Source organism: Chelonia mydas, chromosome 6 (assembly GCF_015237465.2).
Source record: "Chelonia mydas isolate rCheMyd1 chromosome 6, rCheMyd1.pri.v2, whole genome shotgun sequence".
Classification (NCBI taxonomy): Eukaryota; Metazoa; Chordata; order Testudines; family Cheloniidae; genus Chelonia; species Chelonia mydas.
The window spans coordinates 51918130-51943000 of NC_051246.2; the positions used below are offsets into that span (position 1 = coordinate 51918130).

Below are 24871 nucleotides of genomic sequence, written 5' to 3' on the forward strand. Positions count from 1 at the left end.
GGCTACATAAAAAGCACTAACAAAGTCAGTGAGGTGTGAGGTTTTTTGCAGGAGTGGGTGGGTGAAATTCTGTGGCCTGCGTTGTGCAGGAGGTCAGACTAGATGATCATAATGGTCCCTTGTGACCTAAATATCTATGAATCTATGAATCAGTACAAACTAAAATTTCATACAGACAATAACTTGTTTATATTGCTCTATATACTATACACTGAAAGGTAAGTCTAAAAGTCTAAATGTCCCAATGAAGAGATCCTTTCACCCTTCTCAGGCTACTCCTCAACCTGCCCTCTGGTGTCAGTCCTCAGCCCCTCCCCACCTCAGCTCAACAGTCCTTGTGCTGGGAAGAGGGTTATGCCCTTCCTTAGGGCTAGTAGAGGAAACCCAGCCTTACCCTCTGGTCTGGTTGCCAACCCAGAGACCCCATGTTAAGCAGCTAGGTCTGTTCTTTTAGATGTGCTGCTGTTTCCCTGGGCTACTTGCTACCTCCAAACCCCTTGTGCTGTTTCCCAGGAGCCTGTGGTTAATACAGCCTCTCCTCTGGTTCCCAGACCTCTCAGGCTTCTCCCTAGGTCCTCCCAGCTCCTTGTTCCTCCCCTGGAACACCGACCCACAGTGCTGCCTCCATGGGCCTTTCCCCCTTTCCAGGAGCCAAAACAGGGACTAACTCCATCCTTGGGGTCCTCTTCAACTTGCCTTCAGCAGGCTCTACCCAGAGAGAGTGAGAACTCTATCTCCTGTCTCGTGGGTTTCCTTTCTCCTGAGTTCTCTCCTCTCTCTATGTAGTCTTCCCTGACCCTTTCACAGCTGGGGTTTCTAAGGATAATTAAGCTGTCAGATCATGATCAAATGATGGATAGTTGCTATATCACAAGCAGGGCTTAGCCCATCTCCCCTTAAAAGGCCACCCAGCCTGTGACACTACCTCTACGGGGTTCTGTGAAAATTAATCACTAGGGCCCAGATCCACAAAAGTATTGGGGGTTACAATGTTCATCATTGTGATGCCTAACTTTTAGGCACCTAAAAAATCACTGGAACTAAAATGGGAGCCACAAAGCCTGAATTAGGTGCATAGGTTCCCTATACAATGTATGCGGAGAGATAGGCACCTAAGAATATGATCCACAAAAGCCAGCATGCTAGGCAGAGAGCAGCCTTAACTAGCCAATGGGAGATGCTCATGAGAGAGATGTGCTAAACCGCACCGTTCTCACAGAGTTAGGTGCTTAAGTTTGGGCTTCAGGAGACACCTATCTCTGCTTGCAATCCACAACTGGGAACCCCTCTCCTGGAGGTGAGTGGCTTAGGTGTCTATGCTGTTTCTTGCAAGATGAGTTAGGAACCTTCTTAACTCCACACAAAAGAGAAGGAGGAAATGCCACCTCTCTTATAACTTTTAGATCAGTGGTTAGAGCACCCAGCCAGGATGTGAGAGACCCAGGTTCAGTTTCCACTCTCTGCCTGATGGGGAGAAAAAATTTGAACAGGGGTCTCCCACCCACCCCCCAGCAGAGTGATCTAACCACTGTGCTATCAGATATTCTGATGCAGGTCTGCCTCAAGTTCTCCTGTTGAAGCTGTTCCCCTTTCCATAAATAATTAATTAGTCATTGGAGCAAGAGGCCTGGACCTCTCTCTCTCTCTTTCTCTGGATAAATACTAAAATAGTAATTGGGAGTTAAAGTGGAACAGCTTCAACAGGAGAGACTATGGCAGTCCCACAACAGAATATTTCATAGTCCAGTAGTTAGGGCACTCACCTGAGAGGGGGAGACCCCAGTGCAAATCCTTTCTCCCCACCAGGCAGAGAAGGGAATTGAACCTAGGTTTCCCACATTGCAGATGAGTGTTCTACCACTAAAAGATATAAGGGAGGCAGCACCAAATCAGTTTTTGATGGGGTCTGATCCAGTGGGTGCACTGAGTGCATGCCTACTGGATCAGGCCCTGCAGGTGAGATAGGCATTCCCCCCTATCATCCCATGGTTGTGAATCCTGCTGGAGCTTAGGCAGGAGATAGGTATCCCGATGACTAGAGGGAGGCAGTAGTGCCCATGCAAAGAGGCAGAAACATTGGTGCCTAGGGAACTTGTACAGTGAACATTTATGCACCAAGTGAATTTAGGATTGGATGGCAGCTGAGCAGTTTTGTGGATTGCAGTGGCTACTGGGACTGGGACTTAGGTGCCCAAATTAGGTACTTAATACCTTTGTGAATCTGGGCCTAAATGACTGTTCTAGTAAATAAGTAGAAACCAAGCTGTGATTAATGACTTCTTTACTATCCTAAGTCACTTCACATCTCTCAGAAATGATAATAGATGGGATAGCTTTATACTGCCATCTTTCACATGTCAGAGAGGGGTACTGACATTGTTGCTTTCTGAGCATGGATTGCTCAATTAACCCATAATCCAGATTTAAATTTCCTTGATTTATCTAGGATTAAATCCCAGAAGATGGTTTTGGACAACACAGCCCCTTTTCAGTGAGAGAAATAATTACTATAAATGTATTAAGTTGGGTTTTCATACAGAGAGGATTCTTCTTTGTACTTCCAGAGATTGCAGGTGAGACCATTCTTTGAAAGAAAAGTTCCTCCCCATCACTGTCACCTAGACTTCTGAGGGAATTAAAGAAACACTTACCTACCTCCAATTCACCCCCCCCAAACCAACTATAATGGTGATTAAACCCCTTTTACTTACTTCCTAATAGAAATGGACCCAAACAAATAACCAAGATACGAACACCCTGGAACACTGAAAAAGCTTTGATCCAAGTCCAAATGTTGCAACTCAGACCCACCTCCTACTAAGAAAAGAATTGTGTACTAAGAAAACTATGATGAAGGAAAAGTGGGAATCCTTCTTAGGTCAGAAAACTTGATTTGACATCCTAGGATATTTGCCCACGAACACATAGGCAGATATACCAGACCAATTCATTTTAGCAGTAACCAAGAAACTAATCCATACAGAAGACAGACTGAGAAAATAATTGCAGCAAACATGGGAAACTGTTGGAATTTTCAAATATACTAGTGTAGTGAGATGCTTCTGATGCATATCAGAAGAGGCTTCTACAGTATCTCTGATACATTTCCATGGAAATCTTACTGCCTTTTTTTTTTTTTTTAACTGTAATTCTCTCCAAAACGTTATCCCCAGGCCACTGGTAATTCTGCATCTAAACCTTCCAAGAGTCCAAACTGGCAAGGTGGTGAGTGCCATCAGATCCAATTAATCTCAGTGAGAGGTAAATATGCTCAAGAACTCAGAGAATCAGGTATCAAGTGTGAAATTCAGCCCTGTGGAGAGGTTCAACAAAAGGCCTATGTACCGTTTACAGCACTTCATCCAAGTTCCAGAGCATACTGAGGAAAGAAATTTTTGCTATAGTTTTTGCGCGTGCACACATGCGCCCACACACACAGAGCTTCCTTTGTTTCTTGTCTCACAACTTTAACGATACAAAATGACCCAATATCTGATGCCATAAAACAATCTGTGTGCAGCAATCCTTCCAATCCTTTTGCCTAGAGCAGTGGTTCTCCAACTGTGGATCAGGACCCCAAAGTGGGTCATGACCCCATCTTAATGGGGTAGTTGGGGCTGATGTTAGACTTCCTGGGGTCCAGGGCCCAAGCTGGAGGCCCACCACCCGGGGCCCAAGACCGAGGCCCACTACCCAGGGCCTGAGACCGAGGGCTTCAGCCCTGGGTGGCAGGGCTCAGGTTACAGCCCGGCCCCGCCTGGGGCTAAAGCCCTTGGGTTTGAGCTTCGGACCCCCCACCCGGGGTCAGGGGATTTGGGATGGCTCAGTCTTCGGTCCGCCCTCCTGGGGTCGTGTAGTAATTTTTGTTGTCAGAAGAGGGCCATGGTGCAATGAAGTTTGAGAGCCACTGGCCTAGAGACTAGACCCTCCTACAGGGAAACACCAGCAATGCCAGATGTTATCAGTTTTATGCTGATCTCCTGTAAGCTACATACCTCCTTCTCTTAATACAGTGACTGTACTTAGAATGCCACAACCCACTGCTTCATTTCATGTACTTTAAGCACACTGCTGCTAAATCCCTTATTTGAAGGTCTTAGAGGAAATTCAGACCTATTAGGAGAACACATAGGAGAAGAGGCCTAAGAAAAAACAAGTCTCAGACAAAAAGCATCTTACCAAATCATATGGATTTCTATGAAGAAAGAGATACATAGGCTTCTGGAATACAGAGACAGGATGCCTATCATTTCCCAAAGAAAGACTCCTGGTTGTTATTGCAAAGCTGAACAAGCTATACCTGAAAAATAATCATGGTACACCATTGTCTAGTTCAAGAGATCACCAGAACCCTAGGGCATACTGAGATTAAACAAGGCCCTAAATCACTCTCTTACGTGGACCAGGTGACAGCAAATGTATCTACCTACGAAATATTGAACACTACTTGAGCACAGCAGTCAGGGAGACCCAGTTATGGAGAAATGGGAAATGTCACTTGAAACTTTTTATCTAGAAGAGAGGAAGCAAAACTCAAATTTTGAACTGGTTAGAGCGAACCAGTGAGAAAAATCCTTCAGTACAGCACACTAAAGGATTCCAGATTCAGGACTTGTGTCCACATATTCATTATATTACCACCAATAACTAAGGTCAAGATATTTCTGGTATAAAGGAACAAGCAGCATGACCAAGAAAATAGAAAGTGGCATCTGAAAAAGAAAGATCTGGCAATATTTTTGCAGTGGGGCATTCCTAACAGAATGCTTCAATGCAGACTTCCAAGAGTCCACTAAAGGGATGTGCAATACCAGCCAGCTGGAGCAGTAATTTGTGCAACTATGTCCATAGAAACTGTGAAGCTTGACTACTGCAAAACTCTAGTAGACAGGATATTCACTTCACTAACAGCAAATTCCATGGTACTAAACAAAACAAAAGAAGAAGAAATCCCTGCATATATAAATTAAATACCTTCCAATAAAAGATTTTACAGAGTCCCACACAATACGCAAAATCCTGGAAAAGCGATCTGTTGAGCAGGCATATTTCCTGACCTCGCAGTCCCACAGCTGTAAATATAAAATCTAATGAAGAGTAATCTTTCATACCTGATGAATCTCTTGCCATCCATTTTCGTCTTTGCAGCTGACTGTAGCATGTTCATGAAGTAAAAGTTCACAACAATAAGGGTCTCCTCCTACTACTGCGGTGTGGTATAGTGGTGTCAATCCACAGCTGTCCTTGTAGTTAGGAGATGCTCCAAGCTCTAAAAGGGTCTACAAGTAATTATAAATGGTGAACATGTCTGAGCAAATAACTGAAGGGCTCTCTGTATATTTATACCTTTCCAAAGTGCTGTTTAGGAGGTGGCATTTTTTGTTCCTGTTCTACAAGCTGGCTGAATGGGCTGAAGTACAGACAGCCTCAGAAGAGCTGTGGCACAGTGCCAAAGGTCCATGGTAATTCAGGCAATTGGTGCACTCTGTGAAGTCCTAGAGTTGGTACTCAGGGGATCTGCAGGTGACAGAATGAGTAGCAAAGACTGCCCACTACCCATCCTGTTATCGAGTTGAAAAATTGGGTGTTTTAATAAAGTTGTGGCTTTTGGCCACTCTTCAATTGCAGCGTGCCTTACCAAAAACATTGTGTAATTTGAAATCATGTCCAGAAGGAAGTAATGGAATTTCATAAACACAAGATTTAATCTAGAATGTCAAAATAATCAACAATACCAGTTAGAGCAGGACGAAAAAACAAAGGGGCCAGTATTAAAAAGATAAAATGTATGATTCATGCTATTGGCATTCACTTTCAAAGACAGATAAACAGCATTTCCTGCAGACAGATCTTACATTATTTATCAGTGCACAAGGTTAAGGCCATGTCTACACTACCACTTATGTCAGCAAAATTTATATCACTCGGGGTGAAAAAAACACACCCCTCAGAGACACAAGTTTCACCAGCATAAGTGATAGTGTGCACAGCGCTATGTCAGTGGGAGAGCTTCTCCTGCCACGTAGTTACCAACGCTCATTGAGGGTGGTTCAATTATGTCGACCAGAGAGCTCTCTCTCATCAGCATAGAGCGGTTACATGAGGGATCTTACAGCGGCGCAACTGCATTGATACAGATGTGCCACTGTAAGGTCTCTAGTGTTAACATAAATTATGTTTCAGAAGTGATGGTGAAACAGACGCTTCTGAAATGAAAGGGCCCTTTGTTGAAAGTCAAAAGCCTAGGGTAAATACTTAAGCAACCACAAATTAAAAGATCCATTAAGGACAATATGATAATTAACTCCAAAGCATATTCCTTTATATATTGTTCTGTATAAAATAATGCATAATGTGGCTCTGAGAGAATTTACCTTGAGGGTTACTTGGTTCTTGGCTCTAGCTGCTTTGTGCAGAGCTGTCATTCCATCTTTGGCTCTGAAATCTAAATGTGCCCCTCCATTTTTCAGAGTTTTAATCACTTCTACAGTATTATCATGCTGAGCTGCCAAAGTTAGAGGAGTTTCTAAAGACAAAAAGAATATAATGTGTGAGAAAAATACAAGCAACTTTAACCAAAAAATGTATTTACAAATATTTCAAAAATATTTTAATTGTTAGATTTTAAGTATAAAACAGATGAAACACTGCCTTAGGAATAGCATAAACTATCAACTTACCTCCTTCATATATTGGAACTATAGGTTTTGCTAAGACCGAGCCTTTAAAGGGCAATAGATTCAGCGGGTAGAATTTGGTTTTGTTTATACAGTAAAACCAGAATGTGTACCACTTTATGCGTTGATTTCATTAATCTCTTACCTCCACTCTCTAGGTCATGGTAGTTGGGGTCCAGTCCCCGATCCAACATCTTTGTGATTTTTTCCACTGAGAGATGGTGAACATGATCCATAAACTTTCTCAAATTAGCCTGAAAGAAAGAGTGACGACTGAAAAGTCCTCAGATCGTACGAAGAATATTCCAGTTACGACTAAGATCTTCAGCTGGTATAATCTCCATAGCTCCATTGACCTTAATAGAACAGTGCCAATTTACACTAGTTGAGGATCTCTGGCCCTAAAATGGTACTCAATCAGAGCATAGATTCTATGGAATGCAATGGTCAAAATTAAAAACAAGAATATGCTGCTTACAACATTCAGGAAAAAAATTACTAGAAGTCCTATTCATAAAGAAATCAGACTGATAAGATGGAGATCATAATTAATCCGACCTGTAAGGGTCTCTGAAGATATGTATGTCAGTATTTATAAAACTGGTGATGTACTGAAAACTTGCTGGGTTTATATAAAGTTCATATAAAATTACTTGTAAATTTATGGCAAAGTCAAACATAGGAAATATACTGTTAGAAAAATTCTCAAATTGTAGTCACTGGACCACTAGCCACTCATGGACGTTTACTGGTGGTCTGCAGACTGCTCAGTTGGTCACCCGAAGCAGATCTCCCCCTAATTTTCCAGTGCTAAATTACATACTTTTCTAAATATTACTTTTCCACTTAAGCAGTTGCCTTAGTTGTTGCAAAGATGCTTCACATTCTCCAGTCAGTTGTGGGAGGGGAGGCATCCACAAGACAACTTCTGTTTAGATGTGGTCTATATGAAGAAGTCTGAGAATCCCTGGTGTATTGAATATAAAATCCAAGTCCTTCAGGCTTTACTCACATAAGCAGTTTCTTGACTTCAGTGGGACTATTCACATGAACAGATATCTGCAAGTTCAATGCTACAACTATCCAGGCTGCACTCTGTATGTGTTTTTTAGACTGTCATTAGAATCAAAGGATTCTAATCAGAGGGTCATTGTGCATCTGATGTTAGTACTTTTCCTGCCAGATACTATCTTTCAGAAAATGGATGCTCTCCCTTATCACCAGTAAATTGGACATACCTTTGTATGAAGCTTGGCCAGCTGTTTTTCATCAAGATTTAATTGCTTATACACTCTCTTCTTGTACCGAAACTGATAGGGAAACAAATAGATTAAGTCAAAATTTCATATTTTATTTAATAGTGAAAAAGATCAGAAATTATCAGAATGTGGCATCTGTTAACAGTCATGTAGATTTGGGCAAACTTCAAAAAAGGGCTTGGGAGTACAGTTTAAATAAACAAATAATTAAATAAACCCCAAAATGTTAGAATGCTTGGAATCATACTATTGAAATTCTACAATCCTTATAAGCCAACTTTATACTTGGTATAAGTATCCAGAAGTCAATGAAATTACATGAGGAATGAGTTTGGCCCCTTGAATCTACACAAATAAACTGGAAATACCATGTGAAGAGCTTTCCCTAAAGACATTTCAGCACTTTCACTTCCAGCCTCAGACAGAAAAAGGAATTGCAGAGGTATGTGAAAATTTAAAACATGCATTAAAAAAAAAAAAAAATCAGCAGAACATTTCTGAATCCTTACTCATAGGAGTAGTTCTGTGGATGTTAATGATACATCTGCTGTGAGTAAGGATTACTCATGTGCATAAGGGTTACAGGACTGGCTTTGGTCCAGCTGAGGCCAGTTCTTATTCTGTTCTGACCAGTTTGCCTATTGCTAGAGGCAGACAGATCAGCTGAAAATTCATGGGGTCACCATTACACCATGATATATATTTACCACTGCTCTAGCACACCACAATTTATAGTTCATTAGAATGCTAAATGGCTCTTCTGTGATTAATTGACTTTCGTGTAAAATGTATTTTTAAACATAGATTTCACCCCCACCTCTCTTCTCACAAGGCTAGATGGTGGTATTTATGACTCCTCCCTGTAAGGGGGCAGTGTGGAGCTGCAGTACCCCCGGACGAGTGGTGGGGAGATTGTGCTCCTTGCCCATTGTGGTGCATAATCTATTCCATCCTAATGAATGAAGTACACTGTTTGCTCTGGTCCGCTGGCCTCACTCTGTACAACAGTGCAGGAGGGTCATGCCATGATCCAGGCAGTGTGAGTGCCTCAAAACAATAAGCTTTTGCATGACGTGCAATGTTGAGGAAGCGTCTTGTGTACCACTACACAAGGTCCCTTCACTATCTGGCCCATAATCTTTCTTGATTATGTCTGAAGTTCAAAGCCCCCTCTCCCCCCCCCCTTTTTTTTTTAAAAAAATATTAGCTTTTCAGGGTATTTCTGTCTCTTTGTGTTCATTAAGATTCTACTGTAACTACTGTTCATGCTCTCAACATGCTACAGTTTTCTCTGAACTGGTAAATACATGTTGTGAATAGAGACAAAAACAGATCTTTGTTTACTAGGTAGAATTCAAAGAGTGCCATGTATTTTTTGGATCGGGCCTGAATATCAGCTTTTCGGGCAGAACACTTTCATCCGTTACATGCCATGTACTTGAATACTGCAGAGAAAAAGGATCCTTTCCCCATTTATTGCACATAGAGGAATTCTGCTGACAAGTCCTCTACTGTTAAAACAGTACTGTAACAAGTGCACTGGGGAAAACAGTAGACTTAAATATAGTGAGTATTTACTTTGGTCAGGGTTATAGCACAAACATCAGTGACTGACCCTCAGAATTCAACTGGTAGAGTAAGTAGGGCTCTGAACTCTTACTTCCATTAGTTTTACACCAGTGTAAATCTACTGATGTCAGACCTGCAAATTTCACTTATTTTTCCTGTCTACTATAGTTTTTTGGCCTTTCCTAGAGAGAAAGTTGAGCAATTACTGACTCAGTGTAGGAAGTATTACATATAAAATCAGAGAGTAATTTATGTGAGCTAGGGAATAGCCTAAATATAAAAACATTTCCAGATAATCTCCCGTTTCCCTAATTTTACTCAAAATTTAGATTACTCATACTAAGGGCTTGTCTGAGCAGTGAGGTAATGCACACTACTGGCAGGGATGGGAGGGTGATTTCTAAAACACACTGACGTGTAGTGGCATAATTGGTCCATGTAGAGCCTGCTAGTGTCCACTCAAGGTTCCCTAGGGCAGTGTTTTTGAAATGGTGGGTCCCACTCTGGGAGTTGTGACACACTCAGGTTTGTCCCATATGCCAGGTTGCAATACCCACACCTGGGAGTCAAGCCAGCACCACAGGACAGGGGCTGTCATTGCAGGGTAAGTGTAGGGCGTCCTTCCTCTCCAATCCCCCGTCCCCAGGTTCTCCCCTCCACATTAGGCCCATCATCCTCTAGAACTTTCCTACAATTCTCTGCTGGATCGGGACCCACCATATAGGAAACATTGCACTAGGGAATTTTTAATGTGCACCAGCAGGCTCTACATGGACCAATTAATGTGAATTCTGGATTTCACATGGCCCTTGCTATATGGTGTGCTACACAGTCATTTTTTCAACTAAAAATCCCAGTGTATCAATAATGAGCAGAATAGGTCAAGCAACGGGTTACTTGTTCTTTCATCTGGGAGAAACCATCAGCCCTCCCAGTCCTCTCACTCATCAGAGGGTGCCAGGATTTATATAGTCCCTTTTCCCAGAATGTCTTGCTTTATCTCAAGACTACACCTGGCTGTCCAGGAATGACATTTCCCAGCAGCCCATCATTGCTAAGGGGAAAGAAAAGTTCCAGCATGCCCTACAACTGGAACTGCAGTCTGGTCCTTAAAACATAGTTTAGCACCTTAGATTTCTCCATCAAATCATAAAAAGTGTTACCCTGAAATGTCTTTCTGTCAATCAGTGATCATGACTCTTGTTCTACTGGTATGCCTCCTGAGGAAAACCCTGGAACAGAGTAGTGCTGGCCCCACAGGTTTCTAGCATTAAAGGGCTGGTACATCCCACCACAGAAAGTCATTGAGCCTGATCCTTAACTTTTATGTGAGTAATACATAAAATACCCCCGCTGAAATAAACAGCATTACTTGTGTGAGCAAGGCTTCAAGGTCAGCCCTTTGAACACTACTTCTTGAGCATAATTCACATCCATTTAGAAACCTCAAATAAGATTTACTATATATACATATCATACCATAAATAAAAATGTTTCAGATAGTAAAGCTTTAAAATTTTTACAGTTGTATTAAAATACCTCTAAGGAAGGAACACCTTTATTCACTGGTTGTGGATATTCCCTAAGGAGTCGTTCCTCATCCAAAAATTTCCCATCTCTCCCGTTGCTGGCAGGCTGAAACAGCCCATAATTCAGGACATCTTTCAAACTCTGATTCAAAGTGCACAAAATTCGTTGTTTTGCTACCCACACTGAAGCTTCAGGATTAAATCTAATGCATTTCTGTAAAGCCAAATAAAATAACATGTTACAAAACTTATGAGAGATTTATAAAGATCATTCTAAAGTAACAAAAAGCCACATAAGTAATATTGTGAGAGCCTGCAAAGAGTGCACAGAAATTAAATACAAATGCAATATAATATACACTTGCATATAAAGCAGAAAATTTTGCTCAGCCACAAGGCAAAATATTCCACAATACTTGGTATCTTTCATTTTCAGGCACATGTTCACAATACCTTATCCAACTTTTTCTAGACAAAGAGGAAGAGAAGAAAGCATATAACTTGAGCTCAAAATGAATGAGATCAGCTATAACAAATTAAACGAATAAACTGGTACTTGTCTGCATTTCCTTGCAAAAGAAGCTGAAAATCTACATTTAATTAAATTCTAAGACAAAGAACTGCATTAACAAGGAGATTAGATTTCAGACATCTGTTCCTTAACAACATCAAACACAGAGGTGCTATAAAAACATAGGGCATCCTGAGTTCTTTCTCAGACTTTATAAATCATATCTTCTTTCACAGATCATGTGCGAGTACGCAACATCTCTTGGTACAACCCAGGGAAGGCAGGCTAATGGGACTTCAAGCACCCTTTCGATTTTTATTTTGTTTGGTGACCCGTGTAGCCTCCCGCATAATTTACGTTTAAATTACACCAGCCTGTCCTCAGCTGCCTTTCTGTGGCCGCAGTGATATGTGCAGTGGGCCCATCCTCTCACCTTGATATGCCCCTCCCTCCTTCTGCACTGGGCTTGCAAAGAGTATGGCATAGGGCTGCTATGTCAGTCTCTCTCCTGGACAATTACAGACTGTTCTGGTCCCCTTATGTTTCCCCAGCAGCATACAGGGGCTGCTCTGGGGCCAAAAGAAGTACCCCCAACCCCAATAATATTTCAAATACAAGAAAAAAATCAAAATACACTTAGCCGCCTTAACTATGACCACAATATGAACTCAGCTTTTCAATATGTCATTAATTTCTGTTTAGATCATTTCTGAAGATCTCTATGTTCTTAACAATTATATTCTTCAACTTGCATTTCTATATGTAGATATTAAGAACGGAACAGTACAGAAAAATACAAATTGACACCTTACAGGAAAAGGAAATGCTTTTTTAAATCTGATGTATCAACTTAATTTACAGCTTTCTATAGTACTCATCTTTGCAGCATCTATAGGTTACATATTTTGTAAATTCTCTAGAGATAAATCACTCATATGTAAAAAACTAATCACTATGAATTTATTAATGATAAACATGTCAATACTTGACAAGATACCATGCAGTTCTGAAAGCATGAACCTCTGATTTCATACATTTAACCAAATCATTCAAATGGCTAAATCAAGTGCAAAATTTACCACTTTATGGGTTTATATGGCAATGTTTTTTTTCTAAATCAGTTTCTCCATTTGGGGGAAATAGTCCCATTAGTGCAAAACATTCTTGGATCCTGAGAGGCATGAAGGACTTTCAATTCTCCATTAATTTCACTGGGCATTGCAGGTGCTCAGCTGGTCATCAGCATATCTCAAGATTTTGCCCCATAGAAATAGGAGTTACTAGCAGCGTCTGGCCCTGTATATTATTTGTGTGGCAAGCTGACCTGCTCACAAATTCCAATTTAGGGGATTGCAATCAATGTTTGGCTCTGATTCTGCCAATTATTTCTCAAATTAAAGATCAGTTGACACTGATGATTAGGTATCCTCTATTCATCTTTGTTGCCTGGCAAGAAATGTTCTAGCTAAGCTGCCACGATAGCATCACACAATCACCCATTTGCTGAAGGAATATGGTAGGCTTATGAATACTAGCTTAAATCCAGCTCTACGATGCTTTTTTCATGCGTGGATCATTGGGGATCACATCTCAATTTATTTCTCTTTGAGACTGGTACGAACTGCAGTTTTTTGGGAAGTGCTTCAAATACTTATCCGGGCTACTGTTAGGATACATTAGGAAATTATAGGGGTCAGGGAACGTGGGGGGCAAGGAGAGAGAATGTTGTGCTCAGGAAAATAGTGGGAGAAGAAGGGACATGGTTACTAGGCTAACTATACTGTTGTCCCTTTTGGGGGTCTGTGAGTGCATCCACCACAGGTGTCAGGCTGCAGGCCTCTACCTCTCCTGGAGTGAAATTCCACATTTTGCCCACTCTCAGCTCAGGACCTTGGTTACAGCCCCCTGGTACCAACCACGACTAATTCAGCAGGTCCATCTGGGATTGGACCCTGCAAGGGTTTCTCTTTTGGAATCTGTGACAGCATACGTACACAGTGATACAGTAACAGCCTCTTCAGAACAAACCATGATTTATTTTGACTAATGGTAGACAGCACTTAGAGGAGTAGGTTTAAAACAGAAGCCTGCATCCATATTCCTTTACCTAAACTCTATCTCAATCCATAGCTCAGGCAGGTCTGGCTTATTCCCCATTTCTGAGTTGGGAGGAACACCTCCACACTGTTTACAGCCTTCTCCCTCTGTCTCTGAGTGTCTCAGTTAGACTGACACATTTCTCAGCTCATCCCCCCAAAACCATCCTTTTCTAGGGTCTTTTAGGGCTTACATCCTCTTTTGATCTCAGGTTTATCCTAGATGGAGCTAGCTAGATGAATTCTCCCACCAACTCATAGACTCGTAGATATTAAGGTCAGAAGGGACCATTATGATCATCTAGTCTGACCTCCTGCACAATGCAGGCCACAGAATCTCACCCACCGACTCCTGCAATAAACCTCTCACCTTTGTCTGAGCTATTGAAGTCCTCAAATCATGGTTTGAGCCCAGTCACTGTTATCTTAACTCTTTTGAAGCTACTTATGTGAGGGTGAGTTATCTCTGTCGTTGTGTCACCCTTCCTACTAGGTACTGTAACAACCTCCTTATATGTTCCTTTGATTTAGCTCTATACATTCAATCAGGCAGCATACAAAATTGAACAGGGAAACTAAGTCACGCACAATATTCATAAAAGATATTACAGACATTTTTCCAGATTGTAACAGGGGTCCTGGAAGGCAGACTCCAGGATACAGGCTGCTCTCTCTCTAATCTTTATGTTGGTGAGTTCCTCCTCTCCGACCATCACCTTATTTCTTTCAGCATCATTCATCAGCCCCCTCCCCCCCGCGCCCCAAACCCTGTCACTCAGCTTTTCCTGACCTCCAGTCCATCAGCATTGCTCTCAGCCCTCTTCTCTCTTCCCTTTCTTTCATCAATATGATTGTTGATTCTCTCCATGCTTGACTTTTTTGTCCCTCTGTCCCATCTCAAGGTCCCCCCATCAACCCCCAGACCTGTCTCCTCCTCCAACAATCACTTCCTCAGCTCCTGCTCTCACATGGCAGAGCATCTCTGGAAGAAATCACATGACCAGTCCAACTTCCTCCGCTACAAATTCATTCTCTCCACATTCTTTTCTTCCATTTTCCTTGCTGAACAACTCTTACTTCTCCTACAGAAACCCATTTCTGCAATCCCAGTCACCTATATGCCATATATCCAACTCGCTTCTCAACCCTCCGCTCCTCCTGACTCTACTACTCTCTCTGCACAGGATCTCACAGATTTCTTCCAAGAGAAAATTGACAAAATACATCTCCCTTTCCTCTTGCCTTGCCTTTCCTTCCTCCTTCCCCTCCTATTACTCTCTCCTCCTTCTTCCCGTCACAAATACAGAAATTTATCAGCTTCTCTTTTTCTCTAACCCCTTCATATGCCCTGGTAACCCCATCCCAGCCCATTCCTTGCACCCAGCCGCATTCCCTGTTATTCTTCTCCTTAACCTCTCACTCTTCTCTGGCTTTTCCCCTTCACAATACAAGCATGCTTTTGTCTTTTCCTTCTTAAAAAAACCCACCATTATTTAGCCTACTTTCCTCTCCAAATACTGCCCTCATCACTCTTCTCCCCCTCATCTCTCAAATCGTTGAACATTCTGTTTATAATTGTCTGGAGTTCTTTTCCTCCCATTCCATCCTGGACCCTCTCCAATTGAGCTTCTGCCCCTTGTTCCCCACTGAATCCACTTCGCCTAAGTCTCTAATGACCTCTTCCTAGCCAGAGCTCAGAACCACTACTCCATCCTCATCCTCCTTGACCTGTCAACCACCTTCAATGCCACTGACAATACAATGTTTCTTCTTTGTGAAATCTTCGTCCTCCCTTGACTTCTGTAACTCTGTCCTCTCCTGGTTCTCATCTGACCTCTCTAATCGCTCCTTCAGCATGTCCTTTGGAAGATCCTCCTTATTCCCTCTCCAGCTTTCTGTGGGGGTTCCACAGGACTCTGTCCTTGGTTCCTTTCTCTTTTCCCGCTACACCTTATCTCTGTGTAATCTCATCTGTAAACACATGTTCAGCTACCATCTCTATGCTGCTGACTCACCGACCTGCCTAGTCCACTGCTTCAACCATATCAATCTCTCCACTAGCTCCTTCTTCTCTAATCCTATCAAATTTAAGCTGTTTGTCTTCACTTTCAAGGCACTTCATGGCCTATCCTCCTCTATAATTTCTCAGTCAGTATCAAAATATCAACTCTGGCTGCCAATCAGCCTCTGATGCCAGCCTCTATTGGCCACTTGTTAAATTTTCAAATGAGCACTTCTCATTTTCAAATGAGCACATTCAAACGATGCTGCTCTTCATGTCTGGGAACATCTACAAAGCTATCTCATTATCCTCCTTCAAACCTTCCTCTGCTATGATGCCTAGAAAAAACTTGACAATGGTTAGGCCACTGGTGTGCTGAAACCACTGCCTATCATGCTGACCAATATTGTCTCCTTGTTTCCTTGTACTCCCTTATCTGTCTGTATTCATCTGTTGTTTCATCTTATACTTAAAATGTAAGCTCTTTGGGGAAGGGACCATCTTTTTGTCCTCTGTTTGTACAGCACCTGACACAGCGGGGTCCTGGTCTGTGACTGGGTGTCCTATGCACTATGGTAAATACAAATAATAAATAATAACAAGAACATGACTAAGAGGAAATGGAGACAGAAGGTGGTTGGCGGGTGAGATGATAAAAAGACAAGGAGGGGAAAGTGGGGTCAGTTGAAGGCGAAGGAGGCAGGACTGATAGGAAAGGAAGATGGGGAGGGCAGAAAATAGCATCTCCCACAATATATAGGTTGGGCAAGGATAAGTGGACCCCGCATCTGAGAAGCCAGTGGGGAGACACATTTATCCATGTCCATTTAAGGTTGAATTTTCAACCCGAAATGATCATACAGAAATGGAGGGAAGTTGAATTTTCCCCAAACACAGACTCTGACATTGGTAGACCTGCCTGCTCTTGCCAAGGCTGTAGGCGTCAGCTGAGCACAGATAAATTCATTTCTGTAAACCAGTCCAGGTCACCTACATATTAGTATTGTTCAAGATAGGTGTTAGACTTGTAAGGATGCGTTTAGTCTCTATGAAGTGACTGTAAGTTGCTCTATGTATTAATCTTACATGTAATGTCTGTAACCCATGCTATAAGGTAACATGTAAGCTTTGCTTTAAAACTATACAAATGCCTGATCTGAATTTGTGAGCCCAGGAAGGAGGAATGGTTCTCCCGCTCATCAAGAAAGACTAACAAAACTAAGTGGGCCATTGTGAAACATCACAATATGAAGACTAAGGGTATGTCTACACTGACAAGCTTCTGCACCACAAATTGTACCACTTTTATTAAAATGCCGGAATTAAACCACTGTTGCGTGTCCACACTGTGTTCCTTGTGACACTGGAGTGCGTCCACATTAGCAGCTCTTGCAACGGCAAAGACAGCAGTGCATTGTGGTAGTTATCCCACTGTGCAACTGGCCGCAGGGTGCTTTGGGAAGGGTTTGCAGTGCCTCATGGGACAGGCACGGTGTCACATGATGCAGGTTCCCCAATCCCATAGTTCCATGGGCATCCTCTTACATTGCCAGCTGCTTTTCAACTGAAGCGGGCAGGGAGTGCGTGACAGGGAGTGTGTGTGTGTATGGGGGGGGAGGAGAGACAGTGTGTTTTGGGGGACAGAGAGTGTGTCAGCATGCTGTCTTGTAAATTCAGACAGCGGCAGGAAGCAATCAGTCCTGAGGCAGGGGGAGGGGGATAACACAACATCAGCCCCTGCCTCCGTTCCTGGGCTCTCTGCTCAGCAATCTCTCTCTCTCTCACACACACACACACACACACACACATCTGCCTCTGTGTTCAACAGCATGAGCATTCCACATTAATGGTTTGCTTTGTGTCCTGGAGCAGATCAGCACAGCACTCAAGAGCTGTCAGAAACGGTGCTTTGAAAGGGGAGGGGTGCATGTCTCCAGGGCAGCCGAGCTCAAAACAATGAGCAGAGCAGTCACTTGAGGCATTATGGGACAACTCCGGAGGCCAATTACAGCACAGAAAGCAATCAAGTGTTCACACTGGCAATAGAGTGCTGGAGCCTCTGCACAAATAGCCTTACAACTCTTGTCAAGGTGGGTTTTTTGCAGCGCTGCAACTGAGGAGTTTCTGCGCGCAAAGTGGCTTGGCAGTGTGTACACGTCTGCAGTTTGAGAGCAAAAAGCTGCTTTACTGTGCAGAAACTTGCCAGTGTAGACAAGCCCTGGGTTAATGGCCCTCTCACACCCATGAAGGTGCTATGTACAAGGAAGCTCATGCCATGAGTTTGAATTCTGGAAGAAGGAAATAAAGATAGCTGACAGGAAAATTCTTCATCTCTGCTGTATGGTCTCTCACAGGAGGTAGGAAACAAAAGCACAGATCCCCAGGGCATTCAGTGCTGACAGATACTACAACTCTGCCACTTGTGGAACTATATACTGTAATTCATTTGTGTATATATGTTGCCTGTTTTAACCTGTAAATAACGCTCTCATTTCTTTTTCCTAGTTAATAAATCCTTAGTTAACAATCCTTAGTTAATGGCTATAAGCATGGTCTTCAGTGTGAGATTTGAGATACAAACTGACCTGGGGTAAATGACTGGTCTCTTGGGACTAGAAAGAACCTGAATCTTTTGTGATCATTTGTGTATGTTAACCACTATCATTAAGTCCAGCTTGCATGGGTGGCAAGGTAGACTGGAGTTCTCAAGAGGACCGTCTGTGACTCCATGGTAAGACAGTTATAGTGCTTCAGGAGTTCAAATTTGTATACTGAGTTGGTGAATTCTAATTATAGGACATACAACCAGTTTGGGGAGTCTGCCCTGCTTTTTGATCGTTTGCTCTGAGGTTGGCACTCACAGTCGCGAGCCACTGCAGACAATGTGACACAGACCAAGAAAAAAGTGATATATTATTCATCATAATTTTTAAGTCAATATCAAGATTATAGTTTTTGGATGGGAGTGTCTCAACATTTTGAATTATTGGGACTTGTAACAATGCCAACTTTGAGTCTACAGAGCAGATCCATGTGTAACCCTTATTCCATGAAGGTAGCTAGTTGATGTCTATGAAGGGCCTTGGTGGTATTGATCTGGTTTTTAGTGTCACCTATTTACTAGTAACTGGATATGATATAACCAATTAGTGCTTCCAGTTCTCAACGAGGTTGTGAATACAACCAGCACCACTCTGAATCTAAGAACAATTCCAGGATGACATATCGCTTATACCAAAAAAAATGAGTAAGATTACTCCTCAACACTTCAAACATCCTACAACCCTCATTCCCCCAGCTCCCTGAGGCCTTAGAATGTGCCCTTGGCATTCCTACTAGAACATACATGCTTCAACTATGATTTTTGACAGTTCTACATTCAAATGGATCCAGGTTGGCAGACAGGTGTAGCTAGAAGGTGCAGTGAGACAGGAAACAATTTTAAATAGAAGCAGTGGTTAAAACTTTATGGGGACAGCAAACTGAGGCCTGGTCTACACTACAAGTTTATGTGGGATTTGGCAGCATTAAATCAAATTAACCCTGCACCCGTCCACACAACTAAGCCATTTTTTCTTTTTACATAAAGGGCTCTTAAAACCGATTTCTGTACTCCTCCCCAACGAGGGGATTAGCACTGAAATCGACATCACCGTTTTGAATTAGGGTTAGTGTGTACGCAATTCGAAGGTATTGGCCTCCGGGAGCTATCCCACAGTGCACCATTGTGACCGCTCTGGACAGCACTCTGAACTCAGATGCACTGGCCAGGTGTACAGAAAAAGCCCCGGGAATTTTTGAATCTCATTTTCTGTTTGACCAGGTGAGCTCATCAGCACAGGTGACCATGCAGTCCCAGAATCGCAAAAGAGTTCCAGCATGGACCGAACGGGAGGTACTGGATCTGATCGCTGTATGGGGAGAGGAATCCGTGCTATCAGAACTACGTTCCAAAAGACGAAATGCCAAAACATTTCAAAAAATCTCCGAGGCCATGAGGGACAGAGGCTACATCAGGGATGTAACACAGTGCCGCGTGAAACTTAAGGAGCTCAGACAAGCGTACCAAAAAAATCAAAGAATCAAACGGACGCTCCGGCACAGAGCCCAGACATGCCGCTTCTACGCTGAGCTGCATGCAATTCTAGGGGGGGCCACCACCACTACCCAACCCCTGTCCGTGGACTCCGATGATGGGGTACTTTCCGCCATGGCTGAGGATTTTGTGGACAGAGAAGATGAGGAGGACGAGGACGAGCTTGAGGAGAGCACACAGCACACCGTTCTCCCCGACAGCCAGGATCTTTTTATCACCCTGACTGAAATACCCTCCCAACCCAACAAAGCCAGAGAAGGGACCTCTGGTGAGTGTACCTTTTTAAATATAATACATGTTTATAAAAGCAAGCGTTTTTTAATGATTAAGTAGCCCTGAGGACTTGGGATGCATTTGTGGCCAGTACAGCTACTGGAAAAGTCTGTTAATGTGTCTGGGGATGGAGCGGAAATCCTCCAGGGACATCTCCATGAAGCTCTCCTGGAGGTACTCTAAAAGCCTTTGCAGAAGGTTTCTGGGGAGAGCAGCCTTATTCCATCCTCCATGGTAGGACACTTTACCACGCCATGCTAGTAGCAAGTAATCTGGTATCATTGCATGACAAAGCCTGGCAGCGTATGGTCCCAGTGTTTGCTGGCATTCAAGCAACATCCGTTCTTTATCTCTCTGTGTTATCCTCAGGAGAGTGATATCGTTCATGGTAACCTGGTTGAAATAGGGGAATTTAATTAAGGGGCCATTCAGAGGTGGCCGTTCCTACTGGGCTGTTTGCCTGTGGCTGAAAAGAAATCCTCCCTGCAGTTAGCCACGCAGTGTGGGGGGAGAGGGGGCATTTGCACTGAGCTGTTCGCGTTTGGCTAGCAGGGATCTTCCCTGATACCAGCCACGCAGTGCGGGGAGGGGTAAAGCGATCATCCCAAAGAATTGGATTGGTGGTGGGGGGGGTTTAGTTTGGTTTCTGCTGCTGCACGTTAACAGGAAAACCGCAGCACTAAATGGCCAACTCAAGTGCTTTGCTTGGTATGGGAGAGGAGGGCGCTGCTGTTATAAAGGTTGCAGAAGCCAAAAGACTATGGCTTATCATGGTCGCCTGCAAGCCGAATTCTGTTGCCCGGCACTGCGTGTGTGATCTCTAACACCAAAGCCACAGGCACTCAATATAAGATGTAAAATGTGACCTTGTACCAAAATCATATGTGCTATGTAACGTGAATAGTGTTGTTCACCGTGAAAGAGTATAGTCATTGTTCTGTAAAATGTACCTTTTAAAATACTTCACTCCCTTTTTTTCCTCCAGCAGCTGCAAGTGTTTCAAGCCTCCCTCCTCTGTTCGAAAGGCCATCTCAGATAAGGCGGTGAAAAAAACGCATGTGCAATGCAATGTTCTCTGAGCTCACGCAGTCGTCCAGCACTGACAGAGCTCAGCAGAATGTGTGGAGGGACGCAATAGCAGAGTACAGGAAAGCGGCCGATGAACGTGAGGAGAGCTGTTCAACTATAGGCTGAGCAAGTGCAGGATGGTGGTAGAGTGTGCATTTGGACGTTTAAAGGGTCGCTGGCGCAGTTTACTGACTCGCTCAGACCTCAGCGAAACCAATATTCCCACTGTTATTGTTGCTTGCTGTGTGCTCCACAATCTCTGTGAGAGTAAGGGGGAGACGTTTATGGCAGGGTGGGAGGTTGATGCAAATTGCCTGGCAGCTGAATACGCGCAGCCAGACACCAGGGCCCTCTACCACCGTTCTGCACTTGCTCAGCCTATAGTTGAACAGCTCCTGACTACTGTCCAGGGTGCCTGTGTACGGCTTCATGAGCCAAGGCATTAAGGGGTAGGCTGGGTCCCCAGAGATAACTATAGGCATTTCAACATCCCCAACAGTTATTTTCTGGTCTGGGAAGTAAATCCCTTCCTGCAGCCGTTTAAACAGACCAGAGTTCCTGAAGACGTGAGCATCATGAACCTTTCCCAGTCATCCCACGTTGATGTTGGTGAAACATCCCCTGTGATCCACCAGTGCTTGCAGCAACATTGAAAAGTACCCCTTGCGGTTTATGTACTGGCTGCCCTGGTGGTCCGGTCCCAAGATAGGGATATGCGTTCCGTCTATAGCCCCACCACAGTTAGGGAATCCCATTGCAGCAAAGCCATCTAGTATGACCTGCAGTTTTCCCATAGTCACTACCTTTGATAGGAGCAGCTCAATGATTACGTTGGCTACTTGCATCACAGCAACCCCCACAGTAGATCTGCCCACTCCAAATTGATTACCGACTGACTGGTAGCTGTGTGGCGTTGCAAGCTTCCACAAGGCTATTGCCACTCGCTTGTGAACTGTGAGGGCTGCTCTCATCTTGGTTTTCTTGTGCTTCAGGGCAGGGGAAAGCAAGTCATAAAGTTCCATGAAAGTGCCCTTACGCATGCAAAAGTTTTGGAGCCACTGGGAATCATCCCAAACCTGCAACACTATGCGGTCCCACCACTCTGTGCTTGTTTCCCAGGCCCAGAATCGGGGTTCCACGGCATGAGCCTGACCCAGTAACACCATGATCTCCAAATTGCTGGGGACCGCGGTTTTAGAAAAATCTGTGTTCATGTACTCATCACCGCGCTTCTATCACCTCCTCGCCTGGTTTTTCAGGTTCTGGTTCTGCATAAACTGCATGATAATGCACGAGGTTTTTACAATGGTCATAACTGCTGCGGTGAGCTGAACGGGCTCCACGCTTGCTGTGCTATGGCGTCTGCTCAGGCAATCCAGGGAAAAGGGCATTAAATGATTGTCTGCTGTTGCTTTCACGGGGGGAGGGAGACATTTACCCATAACCACCTGCGACAAATTTTTGCCCCATCAGGCATTGGGAGATCAGCCCAGAATTCCAGTGGGCAGCGGGGACTGCGGGAACTGTGTGTGACCAAGTTCCTCCTTTGCCTTTGTGGGTCCTGCGCTTATTGGTGGATTTGCTCGCCTCAGAGGTTCACAGCAGCCCTCAGTTTGGCCACGTTCGTGGCGCAAATCTGCCATTCACTCAGTTAGCCTCGTCACTGGTCAGCACAGGGAAAAGGAAGAAGAACAATCCCAACAGTCTCGGCTGATCCACCTAATGGATCAGGGAACAGGCCAGAGACCTTCCCCTCTGGTAGAACCCACAGTCCAGGGCAACTCCTCCGGTATCAAGTAGGGAGTTGGGGGAATGGAGGAATGGGGGGAACCCGGGCCCACCCTCTACTTCAGGTTCCAGCCCAGGACCCTGTGGATTGCAGCTGTTTACAGTGGCTCCCGTAACAGCTGAGTGACAGCTACAACTCCCTGGGGTACTTCCCCATGGCCTCCTCCCAACACCTTCTTTATTCTCACCACAGGACCTTCCTCCTGATGTCTGATAATGCTTATACTTCTCAGACTTCCAGTAGTACGCCTTCTCAGTCTCAGCTTCTTGCACCTCTTGCTCTCAGCTCCTCGCACGCACACCACAAACTGAAGTGAGCTCCTTTTTAAACACAGGTGCCTTGATTAGCCTGCCTTAATTGATTCTAGCAGCTTCTTGATTGGCTGCAGGTGTTCTAATCAGCCTGTCTGCCTTAATTGTTTCTAGAAAGTTCCTGATTGCTCTGGAACCTTCCCTCTTACCTTACCCAGGGAAAAGGGACCTACTTAACCTGGGGCTAATATATCTGCCTTCTATCACTCTCCTGTAGCCATCTGGCCTGACCCTGTCACATGTGGGATAGCTACCTACAGTGCGCTGCTCGGAATGTCAATGCTTGCCACGGTACTGTGGATGCACACCGCCAAATTAATGTGCTTAGTGTGGATGCATGCACTCAACTTTATATAATCTGTTCCCAAAAATTGACTTCTGTAAAATCGGAGTACTTTCATAGTGTAGACATGGCCTGAGTGTTTCTTATAAAATACAGTCTAACACAGAGATCCTAAGCTGAAGTTTCAGGTCATATGAGATCTGCATAAAGCAACTGCAGACCCAAAGCTTCTCTAAACCTAAACAGAGGGCTGTCTCAGGAGCAGGAACACTCTCATTCCACCAAAGGCAACTCACTTCAACTCCTCACACGTGCTAACAGAATTCACTGTCCGAGTTGAACCTTTCTCTTCAACAGGCCAGGCAAAGCTTCTTTGACTGGATCAGAACAAGGAACACCAGACAGCTTATGCTATGGAACCTTTCACAAACCTTTTCTTTTTCACTTCCAGGGGAGTGTGTATTGGTGGAAGGGCCAGCAGGATCAATGCAAAAGATTGCAAAGAGCTCTTTGAGCACTACCAGACTCTGTTCCCTTACCTTCCACAAAACTGTTCTGCTACCTTACTCAGCTCCCACCCCACTTCCCACTCAATATTGCTTTGCTTCAGGAAAGGGCAGGGACAATAGGTTGCGAGAGCAAGTTTCCATTTTCAGTGAATACTTTGTACTGGAGCAGAGAACTTCGCAGTTTAGGTAAGCACTTTACAGTGTTTTTCACACTTCAATGCAGGGCACACATGAAAGAGGCAGAGAGTGGATTTAAAATATAACACATTATAGGATATATCATTATTCACACAGAAATCTGTAGCCATCCCATGGGAAACTGGTGTTATTTCACTGCTTGAACACTGGCACCAGAAATTATAAAATGATTAAACTAAGAACATATGAACATAAGAATGACCATACTGGGTCAGACCATGTTCCATCTAGCCCAGGATCCTGTCTTCCGAAAGTGGCCAATGCCAGGTGCTTCAGAGGGAATGAAGAGGCAATCACTGAGTAATCTATCCCCTGTCATCCATTCCCAGCTTTTGGTAAACAGAAGCTAGGGACAATCAGAGCATGTTGTTGCATCCCTCACCATCCTGGCTAATAGCCATTAATGGACCTATCCTCCATGAACTAATCAATGTTATGGAAAATCCAAGGTGTGCGGAAGAAATTGACTATACACTAGTTCAAGCTTCTTGCTTTTATTTATTGTTGTCTCTCACATTTTGGGTCTTAATCTCACATCTGGGTTTTGAAAGTGTAATAGTTGTTTGTACAGAGGGATTTTGTTCATGGCATTATTATAGAACAAATAGCATTTGATCTTATATGCACAATCACTTGTTTAGTGGTAGTATCTTCTAGTAAGGCTATCTCAGGGAACTGAGAATAATATAGCCTAGGAGAAG

General features: G+C 43.6%; 1 protein-coding gene across 2 annotated transcripts in view; it reads right to left on the minus strand.

Moving 5' to 3' along the window:
* SHANK2 (SH3 and multiple ankyrin repeat domains 2) overlaps positions 1 to 24871 on the minus strand; it is a 612060-nt gene that overhangs the window by 488216 nt on the left and 98973 nt on the right. For both annotated transcript variants that reach the window (XM_037899997.2, XM_043548746.1), the window contains 5 exons: positions 11045 to 11248; positions 7916 to 7987; positions 6823 to 6931; positions 6375 to 6526; positions 5112 to 5279 (listed from right to left, as the gene is read on the minus strand). In XM_037899997.2, coding sequence (XP_037755925.1) covers positions 5112 to 5279; positions 6375 to 6526; positions 6823 to 6931; positions 7916 to 7987; positions 11045 to 11248 — 705 coding nt within the window. The remainder of the gene's footprint in view (positions 1 to 5111; positions 5280 to 6374; positions 6527 to 6822; positions 6932 to 7915; positions 7988 to 11044; positions 11249 to 24871) is intronic.